The sequence below is a fragment of the Osmerus eperlanus genome, chromosome 23 (genome assembly GCF_963692335.1).
Source record: "Osmerus eperlanus chromosome 23, fOsmEpe2.1, whole genome shotgun sequence".
Taxonomy (NCBI): Eukaryota; Metazoa; Chordata; class Actinopteri; order Osmeriformes; family Osmeridae; genus Osmerus; species Osmerus eperlanus.
In genome coordinates, this window is record NC_085040.1 from 8,432,263 (window position 1) to 8,447,168 (window position 14,906).

Sequence of the window (14,906 nt, forward strand, 5' to 3'; positions counted from 1 at the left end):
CAGCTAGACATACTAAATAAGGGACACATATTCCTCAGCTTTTTCTTTTGCCAATTACCAACATACATACTTAATTATTCTTTCTAAAAATTGCTATTCCTTTGCATGTAAAATTCAGTCTCTGAAGAGACTAATGATCCTTTGCGATGCAACTTTTTTTCTATTTTGTACGATAATCACACCCAGAGTTAATTAAACATTGTTGGGTGAGCAAAACAAGAATGTTCAGAATGTTAATTCAGTACAAAAGTTAAGATTTGTGATGTTGAACATAATGGGGAAAATGTTAACAGTACATGGCACAGTATCAATAAAATATTACATTTCTTTCTTTAATAACAATTTGAGGCCTTCGGCAGCATCCATGTAATTGTGTTAGGGTCACAAGCACAAAAACAATTTGCAATAGTAGGGAAAATTAAATGATTAGGACATTATTTCCTTGGAACAAGGAAAGATAAAAGATAAAAGCAATACAGCACCACATGAATGCCAGTATAATCAGCAGAATATCATGACTACGGCTTTTGTTTAGAGTTGATGAGGTAAAGTAGTGTGACTCTTAACAGCTTGGCGAATGATTTTCAGCATGTGAATGTAAGAGTGTCAACTAGGAATTGTTGTGGATTAATATGAGGGGTATTTTGGGGTCTGACAGGGTTGTCACCTGAGGCCAAATACATTTCACCAGTGCTCAAGCCCTGAAGCTCTAAAATCCCAGACCTGGAGAACTCCATGAAACCACTTTTCCCCCTCAGAACAAAAGGACATTGTTACTAAAGAAGAACATGTTTTTTCTCTAAAACCTAAAAAAAAAAGATTAGCAAGGACAAGCAAAACAGTAATAGGCCTTGAAAAGCAGAAAATGAGACAAGCTGGAAGAGAAAAGTTAGTATTTCAACCTTTTAACCTTGTAGAACCCTTTTCCAACTGCTGTTTTGAACTTTGTAATGGGCTAATGCATGTATCTGTGTTTGAAGGCTGAGGTTCACCTCAAAGACAACAATTAAGTGTGGCCGTACATATTCTATAATGAAAAATATGAACCTGCTGTTCAGTGGATAGTATTGTTTTCGCCATCTTGAACATTTGAACATCCTAGCTAATGAGTAGAATAAGTATCATTAAAAATCTTGAAGTCTAACTGGATTCCTACAGAGAATAATTTGGAACGGTGGGCTGAGGAGAAGACGGATGTGCCGCTATCTTTGCCTCACCATCTGTCTCTGTGACTGAGACGTTGCCAGTGCGATATCTCACTGTGTGTGCCTGCCTCTCTGCTTGTATCCACCCCTCGCTGTGTGCAGCCACTGTGTGTCCCACTTACAGGTGTCTGACATTGAAAAGTGTTGTGCGAACCTGGAGCGTTTAACTGTATGATGTCATTCGACATCTGGCGGGGCTGATTGCGTGAATCACAGATTGGTGGTTAGGTGAAGTGATTCAAACAGTTTCTTCTTCTTTCACGTCGAGTTACCTTTTTTACTAAGAATGACTGCTACAGACAACTCATGTTTTGTAACCGTTGAAATGTAAGTGTTCGTTATGCAAAGTTGAACATTTCCATTTTCCGCGAGTCAAATAGTGATGTAGCGATGAAGTTCTCAGCCCCCACACACAGAGCACATTTGGGTTATCTCTTCAATTTCCTATTCTCTTTTTTTGGACAGTGTTACTTCCTATATTCACAGTCAAGGTCATATCAACACCTCTGCCTTGGCTCGGCCCCTTCCATAACTGTGCCATAGCTCCTCATATGCAGCTTCGGATTGGTCAGACGACACCTATTGTTTGTCTACAGCAGCCTCATTCTATGTGAATAGGCTGGTGTGAATAGATGGACACATTCCAACAAGCCCTTCAAAACAGTCTGTCCTCGCACTGAGAACTGCCAAGGAGAGTGCATTCATCCGACTCCTTTTCCGGACGATTGAAGAGCTACTCGACTCAACTCTTGACCACCTCTCCGTGAAGCGGTTTGACCCGCAGAAGCTATGAGTCAGGTTAGCGTGCGGCAACGTTTGCCGAGGTACGGCGCATTCCCACACTGCACAAGCACAACGCCCACCCTTTCCCCAATCGCACACTCCGAGCGACTAGCAAGAATGACTAATGTTTTGTAAACCAATTCAATTGACTCTAAGGACTGTGCACCTCCCTTAACATGAACGTGGCAGATGACTACTGATGCATCTATGATGGGGCAAAGACCCCCCAAAAAATCACTGGCTGAGTTGTTCTGCAGATCACATTGTCTGGCAGGCAGACCTTTGAAATATTTACCATAAATAGACCGTCTCGAGCTAGGACATGGTTTAAAATACAGCCTTCGATTCTCTTTTGAGATGATAAACACTACATTGTCTTTCCATTCCAAAGTAGTTCATGCCATAAAGATAACAATTATGCAACGTAAAACGTAATACATCATTTAAAATTTAAGATGAGAAATTACCTAAATAAACAACTCATTTGATGCCATGGTATACCCCTCGGGCCGGGGTTATCTATTTTGACACTGATTGATGATGCTACCCTTAATAATATCTCTGAGATTGGAACTGGTGCGCATCCTAGGGGCTGCGTTCAGCTGCAGAATCTATCCTGGATTTCAGCCATGAACTGTGTTTGATTTGACTGTGGTGGCCCCAAGCCCAGTGCTGCTTCTTCAGTGTGACGCAAAACGCCAGGTCCTTGGGCTCCAAAGGGAGTGTGTGTGGGGTTGTGTGTGTCTTTGTAAAGAGCCTGGACGGAATCCACATATCTAATATAAACCTCCTGCAGACTTCAGAAGACCTTTTCCTCTTTTCTGTCGTTCGTTCGTTCCTTCCTTCCTTCCTTCATTCATTCCCTCCAACCTTCCTTCCTTCCCTTTTCTGTGTCTCGATCTAATACGTCCTTTTATTTTCTCCTGCTTTTTCATCCTCCTTCATTTCTGTAGGTCTTTATACACAGGGATCATGCAATATTGCAGTTAAGAAGAGCTCTTTTTATGGAGCCTTTCTTTGTTTACACTGAACCAACCTAAGCCAGCATAATGCAGCCCTGTGCGTGATTTTAGGTAACATGCCGGTGTGTTCCGGCATCAAAGGCTTGACGTCAGCGTTGAGTGTCTCCCGCCATACCTCTCCCTTTTACACAGACATAGATTCCACGTGGCTACCCCTGCTGCCGGCTTAATGCCGGTACAACAATGGCCCATCCATTCCCCGTATTCTTTATACAGAATTGCGAGGGGGCATAAAGGCGCAACATTCATGCCTCAAACAGGCTGCGTAAAAGAGGCTTCATCGTCTCTCTCTTCCATGTCATTTTTTCCTAATTCCATCTCTATCTCTCTCTCTCCATTTCTCCAACAATGTCTCCTCATCTATTTTCTTACCACTTTTATCTCCCCGTGTCCCTGTATTCCCTCTGGCCCCTTGTCTGTCTCTCTGCATTTGATATTTTTGTCTTTTTCCCTTTTCTGCTTCCCTTTTAAAGTCTTGTATCTATTTTCTCATTCTTTCTGTCCCTAGACCCTTGTATCTTCCTCCCTCATCTTCCTTAAAATGTGTCCACATCCAAACTGTCTCTGAACAAATGGTATGAATAAAATATATATTAAGAGATTCTGTCAAAAAAACAAGAAAAAGAGGACAGATTGTACCAAAAGAATCACTATTTCTGACTGATTTCAAAACTCTCCAGGGGTGAACGACCCCACCCCCCCACAATATAATTATGTGAACAAAAGAAAAACACAAAATGACAGCATAAAAAGGGATTGTTCTGGTTATCAAATTTGTTTACAATCTTGAACAGTGTGAAGGATGGAGCTTGCAGACTTCCTGTGGTGAGGACAGTTATTGCTGCTGTGTTAACTCTGTGGTGGTCCGACGACAATGGATATCATTCCAGTTCTCTTCTTCAGTAATAACATTAGACTGTAATTACTTCTACAATACGCCTTCGGCCAACATCATCAGTGTGTCTTAACTGCACTTTAGTGAGAGCATCTGACATAAGTAACGTTGTGTTATATCTAGTCAGACTTGGCCATGAATGTTTAATTCAGTCGGTAAGTTACTTTGCATATGAAAACAAAAGCTCGTGTGAATGCTTTTTTATATAGATGAATGCATTATTGGCTATACATACTGAGTACAATATGTACTCAAAAACCGTTTGAAAAGATAGAGATTATAAAGGAAAGATGCAATGCTAGCATCAACAAGCTAGCTTTCCTACCATGCAAATGTTTTCACCATATCGTGTGTGGATTCATATCCTCCCAAACCCACACCAGGGAAATGTGAGGAAGAGGCTAGTTGAGGGGATCGAGTTTGAGAGTAAAACCAGGGCCCTGTTTGAATACTCCAAAAATGCAACCTTCCCTTATTCCAATGAAGAAAGACAGTTTGGAAGAAGGCACCCTGTTTTTACTTATCCCGCTGTGTCAGTTCAGAAGTGACCTTAAGGATGGAGGGATGTGGGGATCAGACCACCCTTTAGAGAATTGGGCCTGTAGAACCACTGGGGGGCTCTATTGCTCTCTATGAGAGACTCAGGTGAGGGGGCACCGGCTGGAGTTTTTAGGGTCATTCACATCTCCTGGTCCTCTCGGTTCCACCCATCGTTCCATAAGGAGAACATTCGTGTCTGGTCTCTGTGGAGGGCGTGCGATGAATTATTGAGTGCCTCTCAAACCCCCGAACCCACTGAAGGAAGACTCTGTGATAACACCTGCTGACGTCTTGCGACTGATAAGTAGAGAGTAGACATGAGAGAACGAGATGAAGAGAGAGCGAGAGCGTATGTGTGTTCTCGGTGCACGTGGGTTTCCGTGTGCGCTTGTGTGTGTGTGAGTGTCACTCTTTCCCTATCTCTTCTGTAGATAGTGCGGCTTTGTGACGGAGCTCCCGATACGTATTCTCCCTTTTCTGAGTTGGGCTCATTAGAAGCCACAGAATCCAAATCCTGGCTTAGTGGGATGATGTAATTAAGGTTTCCTAACGAGGCCAAAGATTAATTAGCCCAGTGGGAGAGGCAGGGGAGATGGAAAACTCATCAGTACAACGGAGGGATCTCTCTCGTGCTTTTTCTTTCCCTTTTCCCTCTCTCCAAGCACATGAAGACGTGACGCACATTTCAACATCGGCCGCCCCTGAAATGTTTTATCTCTCTCTCTCTCTCTCTCTCTCTCTCTCTCTCTCTCTCTCTCTCTCTCTCTCTCTCTCTCTCTCTCTCTCTCTCTCTCTCTCTCTCTCTCTCTATCTCTCTCTCTCTCTCTCTCTACAATTTGTCTTTCTTTCTTGTCCCTGTGTCCTCTCATATCTCTTTGTGTACAGTATGCACGTATAATCTGTGTGTGCGTGCGCCTGTCTAGTCTGTTTGTGGGGATCCCTTTTCGACTGTGGACCACTGACAGCTATCAGAGAGGGACGCCGTTTGAGTCTCACGCATCAAGCACCCTCCTTCCTCAGAAGTCAGAGAAAGAACCCAAACAAACACACACACACAAACCTGTCTGCCAAAACAAGATACCCAGCCCTGAATCCATACGAGCAACTCTTCTGCAGTCATGTCACCATGAGACAGTGGCATGGCAGCAAGGTTTGGGTATTGTCTACTTTCGATTCGATCTATTTGCGTTTCAAATCCAAAGAACAATTCCACCATTGCTGTGAGGAGGGTTGTTCCAAACCATTTTGTTGCCTGCCGCACTGCTGTTAACCCTGTCCCCCAACTCCGGAGTTGTCCGCTAAATGAGCTGGAAGCCCTCCCACACGACTATTAGCTCCTATCAGATCATGAATATGTCCCTATGTGTGGGAGAGAGCCGAGGGAGAACTGTTTTTAGTTGTAGAGACCTAGAAAGTCGGTTTGAGGCTTAATGCTGCCTGCCGGGGTCGCTGACAATAGAGAGGATGGGAGATCTCCTTCACTGTCTGTCACCGTGGGGATGAGGCTGTGGGCTTCCTGCGATTGTTGTGTCCTGAGGGAGATGGCCGAGGGAGACATCTCGACGCCCGCTGAGAAACACCGAAGCGTTTGTCTGGAGATGATGCGTGTGCGTGTTTGTCCAGAGGGTTTTGCACACATGTTCATGTGTTTGCAGCTGTGCAGAAGGGATGTAAGACAGAGAGCATGAAAGTGTGTATGTGTTGCGTGGAACTGTGTGGGTACACTGGAAGGGGTTTTCATATGCAGGCCTCTGTAAGTGTGTGGTGTTTGTGTGTTTGTTCCCAGTCTCTCCTAAGAGATTAAGCCCGGGTAGCAGCCACCGAAAAAACTCACATTTTTCCTTTTGATAAGAAGGGAATTGAGCCTCTATTTCTGTCTCTACCTCCTACTGAGAAACCACAGAGAGAATTAATTTACTCTGTACTGTTTCAACAGTGTTTTAGATCACTAGTTCACCTCACAAACAGACTCATTCCCATAATCTCTTCCATTTTAAGTGTAATGTTGCCCATCATTTACTGAATGTTTGCGTACTTCCTCACTGCTGTCCCTGACTGTAGAGTGCAGCATTTAGCTTTAAGGTGTGAGTCACATGTACCATCGCGTCAATAGGAACCACTTCCAATGCTACACTGAAAGCCTGTTAACATTGATTTCAGAAATGTTCTTGCCAGCCTGAAGGTCTTTACACAATGCCACGGTGCCTTCTTCTGATGTTCAGGCTTCGCTCAAGAACAGAGAACTCACGCCTGCTGGATGTTTGGTTCTGAGAGCTGCGGTGGGCGTTTTCTAAGGGTTCTTGGCAGTTCTCAGGCAGTCGGACAGAATCCTGCCCTTTTACGCCCCCATGACCCCCCCTGGGGTCAGAGGTTAGTTTGACCCCTTCCCCCTCACCTCAGCCTTGCTTGCCCCCCCAGGGGCTGCCAGGCTACAGCTGAGAAAGTGGGCTGAGCGAGAGGCTCTCAACACTGGACCTGTCCGCCCTCATTAAGACCAGAGCGGATGATTGGTGCAACAGCTGGGCCAACACCAGCTGTTGCCCAATCCGGGGGCGGAGCAGCAGAGGCAGCGGCTGACATCTGCCTTGACTTGCCCGAGTTTGGAATCCCGGCCAATGAGAAAGGTGGGTGGATGCGCGTCTGGCCAAATGCTGCTGCATATGAGAGGTCATGGGTTCACAGAGTAGAGCACAAAAGTGGGTAAGGGGGAGCAGAGTGTGTGTGCGTGTCTTTGTAGTCCTTTTTTCCCCTGACACTTTGTAGTTTATTTGGACACAAGAAACCCCCAGAGTGGACTCACCATTTCCTGGTTCACACTCCTCCAAGTCCTCGTCATCACTAGGACACTCTGCTGATGCAACCAACAGGTCATCCGTGTTCTGGAACAAGAGAGAGAGAGAGAGGAAAATAGGGAGGGATGGATGGGAGGGAGGGAGAGGGGGAGGGAGGGATGGAAGAAGACGGATGGAGGGGGTAAAGGGGTGGATGATGAAAAGAAGAGGGTAGGTGGGAGGGAAGGATTGGGTTGTGAGATCGATTGTGGGTTACCATTACATTTGAGTTCAGGAGTTACAAAATATGAACCATACTTTTCTGCGATAACAAAGAACATCTGTTCACATATTTGTGTATGTGTATATATGTACATTCACACGGTAAATACATAGATCTTTATGTCTATATTTAGTATATACAGTATATACACACAGTACATGCTTGACTATGGAAGCAAATCGTGACCAAAATTTAAATTAAAATTCGTTTGCAATTCAATCAATTTCCCGGCACATTTGCAATGTAATGCAATGCAGATGTGCACACCGCCCCCTACCGAACAAGATGGGTAGCTCGGTCAGCAGGGAGCTGAAGAAGAGCGGCTACTGACGTCACTCTGCTACGCCGCTCAGAATGCTTTTTCGTGCATTTTGCATTTCTGCAAATGCATTTTAATTTTCAAATTTTACATTTCAAATTGAATTTTGGTATTTATTTGCTGGGGCATGTTTTGAAAATTAAATCTCAAATGTCTATTTCTTTTTCATTTTAATTAAGTGAAAGATTGAGCACTCTTGAATAAGAAAAATAAAATGCAAATAGGATGATTGATTACTAATTTCATTTATAAGTCAAATAATGCAGCCACATTCTTAAAATGAAAAAGCATTTCTGCAAATGCATTTTAATTTTGGTCACGATTTGCTTCCATACTTGACAACATCTATTAATATCTATTAGCAAATGCCACCATAATATTAGACAAGTCTTTTTCTATACTAGGCAGAAGGGCAGTCTTCTGGAATACAGGGAGGCTTTTATCACAGACAGTACAATTGATTTGAGCACAGTGATTTGTTCCAAGCATCTGAACATAGAGCTCTGCCTCCATTATTAATACACAGCCTGGATGCAATAACTTATTAATCAAATGGAGTGTATGTGTATTTAAATATATAAAGGAGTTTGTGTGCGTGTGAGTGTGTGTGTGTAAGAGAATCTGAAAATGCGTGTGCTTGTGTGAAAAGATATGCATTTGAGTGCTTTGTGTGTGGGTGTGTGTGTGTGTGTGTGTGTATGTGCTCCAGACCACCCGAAGCACACCTGGGTCTGTCAGATAGATTAATGATCTTACATCAGCCTCCTAACTACATCTGCTGCTAACACGTTTACAGCTCTCTCCTCTATTAGCAAACCACCGTCCCTTTGCGTCAAATACTCCAAAGTGCGTCACTGAGCCTGTGTAGCCTCTCTCTCAAACATTTTCAAATTTTTCCTCAGACGAAATTGACTCTTATTTCAGTCATAGTTTACTATGCCCCAGTTCATCCTGGGTAACCTGGCAATAGTGGCTACAACGCTCTCTCCAACCCGACCTATCAAGATTTCTATAAAGGATCAGGAACAAAGACACTCGGATGGAGTAAAGATCTTAGTTTGTCCCCAAACCAACGTCCATGAAATTGGGGTCAAGATAAAAAAAGGAAATATTGGACTTATCCCATTCTTAAAAATACCCAGATTTTATTTGGACAATGCTAGTACCAGGGGATGGTAAAAAAAAACGAACACTTCAAAAGGTACCATCTACATTCTAACTACCAAATCATTATTCTCTATGATCAAAGGGCCGCCTTGCATGCTAGTTATCTCAGAGGTTTTGGAGAATTGAAAATATAGGTGTCACTTTCGTTTACTCTATGAAACAATGTTCCAGGTCTTGAAAAGGTTCCGGAGGGTTCTTCTGATGGGACAAAAGTTTCTACATACAGTCGCACCCTTTTTTGAGAAGCGTGTGATTGTGTTTGTTAGGACAAGTTATCAATGAAGAGCAATGAAATACAATGGTACTTGTGTACCACTGTAATACTTTAGAATTGTACACTTGATTCCGCATTTACTATAGTAGTATGCACTATTTGTAGTTAAATGAATAATAATATTGATAATATGTAACGTAAAAGTAATATTCTAGTATATATACCAACTAATGTTCAGGACATGTACATGCATTCCCATGCCTAACCCTGAGACAAGGAATATGAAGAAGAGAATGTTACTGCCTCCAAGAAAATCACTGGTCCAGGTTACAGAACTAGAGAGGGTCAACAGGATTGTAGGGATAATGGCTGTTGAATACAAAGTAGGGCATTGCAGCCCTTTCAGCCAGAGAGGATGACATGCTCTTTCAGTGATTAAGTGTCGAGCTGGATTTCAAGGGTGACATCTTTTGCTGTCAGTATTTCACTCCCAATCCATCGTCTAACTATGTCCTCCTTTTTTCAAGTTTTACTCCTTTTGTATTCGGTACGGTCCACCTCTTTCTCTAGTCTATCTCCCATTGTCCTCTCTTGCTCCCTCTTTCCTTCTCTTCCCACTTTTATTCATTCATTTTCACCCACCCCCTGTACTTAACAGACATTCCTGTCCTCCCCTCCCCTTATCCCGCCCCCTCTATCCATCCATTCTCCTATTTACCCCCGCACATAACAAGACTGTACCTCTATCTCTTTTCCTCCCTAGCCACCCCCCTATTCCCTCCTGTACAACTCCACTGGAGTCCAATCTAGCTCCCATGTGCATGTGGGAAACGTAGGCGAGCCCGCTGGGCCGTGAGAACTACACATCGGCCATTAGTGTGGTGAAAGGAACCAAACCCAGGAAAGCTTGATAATAATGGAGTCGTGTGTTTATCGAGCTGCGTTAGCCAGACCTAAGCTCACATGCCATTAATGTGCATGGCTGGACAGGGGGGAGAGCCAGAGATTAGTTCATAGACATTTTCATCACAGTGCTTGGATGAGTGACTCATTGGTTATTTGCCTTCTCATTCTCAAATCCGATTTTCTTCCAAAAATGTGCTTTGGGCCGTCAAATCTACTTGAGACTGTGAAAGGGGCGTGAAGAAGAACTTCAAATGTGTGAACATAGAAAAATAGATTAGCGGTCCATGCAAAAACATACTATGGTTAGGATAATATGTCTTGTTGTGTCATTGAATTGGGCATACGTCAGGCGGTAAACATTTGATTTGTTTATAACTATGGCTATAACTACAGTTAGTAACATGATCTAACCCTCTGCGATACTTATATAGTGGTACTTGCAGACTCTTACAACAGTGTGAAGTCTAGCAGTCTTAAACAGAAATAGCTTCTCATAAATTTGAGATGCAGAGATAGGTAGGCAGCTATTACCTAAACACAGAACCCTGTCTGGAGAGAACATGGGTTCTAGTTCCTGTAATTATCGTTTCTGTTTGCACTCCTTGTTACACTCCCCATTTCCCTGCTGTCAAAATAGAGCGAGAAAACACAATGCATGCATCTGGGTCAGACCAACATGTCGGGTGTGGGTTACATTGATCTCACGTTTACTTAGAGTGGGAGAAAGGGAACAGCCTCAGACCGCAGGATCTCAATAAGTACAGAGTGGAGGTAATGGGATATGACCTCATCTGTAAGATATCTTAGTGCGAGGGTCCCTAAACTCGGGATCGAAGCGTTCGGCCAGCAGCGTCATGTTTGACATTGGGAGGACAAAGTCTCCCTGTGGATCTTGGTAGCGACCCCGTGTCTCTGCTCCGCCTCCCCCTCTCTCCCCCAATGCCAGTGACGTGCAGCGTGCAAAACCGCTTTGAAAGTTCCACATAAAAGATAATTAAGCGTATTTCCCCGACCTCATTTATTGAATTTAATAAGCTGAAATCAAAGCCGTGGCACTCTGGATTTTTGGTAGTGTGCTCGATGGAGCTAGAGGGAAATAGAACTCCTCCCAAAAGAACAACAAGCGACTACCGTCCAAAAGCTTACATTCAATTAGGAAAAGCCTTGATTGGTATTTGCTTGAGCCGCATATATCTCTCTCCCTACGCTCCCCCACCCCCACCAAAAGCTTTTAGTCCAGTAATTAGCAATGTTGGTTTTGTCTAAGAAGGGGTAGAGAGAGAGAGAGAGAGAGAGAGAGAGAGAGAGAGAGAGAGAGAGCAAGAGAGAGAGAGAGAGAGAGAGAGAGAGCAAGAGAGAGAGAGAGAAGTGACTTGGTATAAAGAAAATGGAAGAGAGAGAGAAATAGGGAGAAGAGTAGTCAGACAAACAGATGACTGCAGGGATTGAAAGAGGGAAGGAGTTATAGGAAATGTAGTGTTCTACGCGCAGAAAATGTCACATGGTTGTCAAAGCAGGAAGAGGAAGAGATGCGAATAAGATAACAAAATAGTTTTCAGAATTCTTTCCAATTACCTTTTAGAATTATTTAGAACTCCTGGGGTTAGGATAATGGTTAGAGTTGGGTAGGGTTAGCTAACTCTAACCATAATCCTAACCCTTATCCAGCACAAAAGAAGTCTGAGAAGTGTTCCCTTTTAAAATGCATAGGTCTGCAGACAATCATGCTCCAGGACACGATTCAATAGATTACTTTTTTTCCGTCTCTACGAGCACACAAAGGTAGCAATACCGGGTAAAGCTACAGATCTCAGGTAAGCTTCTGTGGACAAGAACGGCACTAACGAACACGTTACGCAATCATTTTGCTCACAAAACCTCCATTAATTGGCACTTCACTCTTGCAACACACAGCAAGTTCTCTGCAATGGTGAGAAAGCAAAACCATTTGCTCACCTTTAAAGACCAGAAGACACAGGGGGTATCAATGTTAACAAGATGAGCGTAGATGAACTAGTTCTAAACCCCAATTTTCATATCTTCTTGCGTAATCTATCCTTTATGCTGCTGCATATTGGAGAGGAGTTCAAACTGTAATAGTGTGAGAGAATAGTTTTGCATTGCACGGGCTAATAAACAGATGCTATGGGCCCTCAAATGTGAAAATCTTGTCCCTGCTACAGCACTGTCGCAGTCTCTGTCTGTTGTTACTGCTTGATATGGGTTACGTGGGACAGGAAGCCACGACTGTGTCATGTTGATATATGCATTAATGACCTTTCCCGTATTGTTTGGATAATTGCTACCTCCAGGAATGAGGCCGTAGGATGCTGACTTTACAGCGGACGGAGATTAGCTGCTGTAAATCACTATTAATCATAGGTTCTCGTCAAGGGGGACATGTACACACATGTGCAGTGGGCAGACACAGGAGGCAACAACATGATTAGAGTGAGGCTAACTAATAGTTCGAATAATAGTTAGCTATTAGCGGTTTGCACCTCGCCCCCTTTGCACCTCGGTTTGCACCTCGCCTCCATTTGGATTTTTAAAGTTTTTTTTCCTGTTCTTTGTCCCCTTCAGTGGGCTATGTTGGTATGTCTGGGCTGAGAGTTATTCATGTTTCCGAACAACATGGTTGGGCTCTCGTTTGTCATTGATTTGGAAGGAATCAACTTTGAGCCCTGGATTGGACTAATAGGTTAGCCTGTGGTACAGTTCTGTCTGATCCTCTCTTTGAAGTTGACTTACAGTCTGAGGGTCAGTATGAAGTCAGAAAGCAAACATTGTGTCATTTTGTAGAGAAGTATGACCACTATACAGCGTTTCTTTTTTTGAATAATCCCACTTTAACGCAACCTAATAACCTTCACAACCTGATTATGACTGCCCCGCCGTCATTTCTCCCTTCTCCGCCCACCCCCACCGCTCACCTGGGTGACACTGTCCCGCATGGTAGGGGAGCGCTGCTTGCGTGTTGTGGTGGTGGCCATAGTGGTGGTGGTCTCCATGATGGTGGTGGACATGTCCGCCAGCGGGGTGGTGGAGGTGGTGTCGGTGGTTAGCACGGAGGGCACGTCGCCGACCAGCCGCAGGTTGCCCTGGGCCTGCACGTTGGCGTCGCCCTCGGCCGCCAGCTTGAGAACCTGCAGGCCGTTGTAGTAGAGGCCTGAGATCTGGCCTTGGAAGTGGCGGCCCTTATCGCCTCCGATTTTGATGAACGCCTGGCTGTTGAAGATGGTCAACTGTCGACCTGGTGAGCGGTAGGAAGATGAGGGGACAGAAAGAGGGGAGGAGGGGGATACAAGTTGACGGAAAGAAAAACGGAGAAGAAAGTGGAGAGAAAGAAGAGCGTCAGGGAAGAGACATCAGTCAGCTTGTCTTTGCTGACCAGCCAACAAACATTTAGTTTCTTTGTACAAACAGAAACGGAACACGCACCCACAGCTAAACACACACACGCACACACATATACACTTGCGCTCCATCACACAGGGATTTCCACCCCTGGCAACACCCTAGAGAGATTGGACCTTGCTTGGCGCAGGTGTCTGCCATTATGGGGCTAGGCTGCAGGCGTTGGAGCCACTCAGACACCAGTCGCCTGGATCTGGCATTCAAATAGATTGCAGGGTAGTGCAACTGGCTGACCCTGGCACTGAGGCTAGCAGGAAGAAACGCATCTAATTCAACGAGATGGAATGCATTACAGGCACGCCAGCCCCTGTGTCATTGACCCCACAGCATCTGAGCTGCACCAATGATGAAGTACCTTGAATAAAAAAAAAAATAAAAAAAAGGAAACCTTTCCCGTTCTCTAGTAGCAGACCAGGCAATAATATAAGCCACTTGCGAGGACATGTTTAATTCAAGAGCTGTCCTCCCGTCTGTCATTACTATGTATCAGGATGGGAAAAAAGGGGAATTGGGTGGTGCAGCTATTAGCGTGGTCCAATACTAATGTGCTACCAGGGGTTGAGGGTGGGTGGAAAGGAGGATGAGAGGGTTGTATTCCAGGGGATGTCATCCGTGTCCTCTGTCTCTCCCTCCATTGCTGATGTCAGTCCTTTTCCATTTCCTCCAACCCTCCCTCGCCGTTCCCTCGCGCCCGGGTCTCGGAGGGGGTGTCATACTGGGCCAATCGGGGGGGAAGATGAGATGCGTCGACCTCTAACCTCACTAATGGACCCCCTGGGGGAAGGGATTACTGTAGGATTGCGTTTGGCGGTGGTCTAAAAAGAGGCAAGATGAGGTAATTACTCAAGAAGGGGATGGCAAGAGAAACCAAAGCGTTTTTTTTTATGGATTAATCAATCTCCGTTGGCAGTATGTGAGTGTGTGTGTGTCTGTGCGAAAGGGATGCTATGTGTGTGTGTGTGTGTGTGTGTGTGTGTGTAAGGTGATCCTAAGAGGGCACCCTAAGTCGTGTATTGACATCGCTCTATTGTCTGCGGAAAGTAGCCCGGTCAGCGGCCGACTCCACACCATCAGGGGGAAAATGGCTCCCATTCATTTCAATTTAGCGAGCGGAGATGTGGATCTTCTTAATCCGCTGGTGTGTGTCTGCTCATCAGTTTGTCTGAGGATGTGCGGGCCCTTGGCGTGCGTGCACTGTCCAGTATGAGCAAGGACACGCGTACGTGCGTGCGTGCGTGTGCGGTGGTTCAGCGATAAACACCCCATTGAGACAGTCCATTACACACGTCGTGGTGTCCTTAAATCATTAGGTCTATCTGAAGCCCGGGAGAAATAGTTACAAGTCCCTGCTTTCTTAATGATCAGACTTCATGCGTGGCATATG

At 44.6% G+C, this 14,906-nt stretch overlaps 1 protein-coding gene and 1 long non-coding RNA gene across 11 annotated transcripts in view; both read right to left on the reverse strand.

The window, feature by feature from the left end:
* Window positions 1-14,906, reverse strand: part of LOC134009869 (uncharacterized) — a 636,131-nt gene that overhangs the window by 50,878 nt on the left and 570,347 nt on the right. The gene's annotated exons all lie outside the window — the stretch shown is intronic.
* Window positions 1-14,906, reverse strand: part of nrxn2b (neurexin 2b) — a 532,900-nt gene that overhangs the window by 3,984 nt on the left and 514,010 nt on the right. For all 10 annotated transcript variants that reach the window (XM_062449593.1, XM_062449592.1, XM_062449591.1 and 7 more), the window contains 2 exons: window positions 13,039-13,358; window positions 7,246-7,324 (listed from right to left, as the gene is read on the reverse strand). In XM_062449593.1, the coding sequence (XP_062305577.1) occupies window positions 7,246-7,324; window positions 13,039-13,358 (399 nt within the window). The remainder of the gene's footprint in view (window positions 1-7,245; window positions 7,325-13,038; window positions 13,359-14,906) is intronic.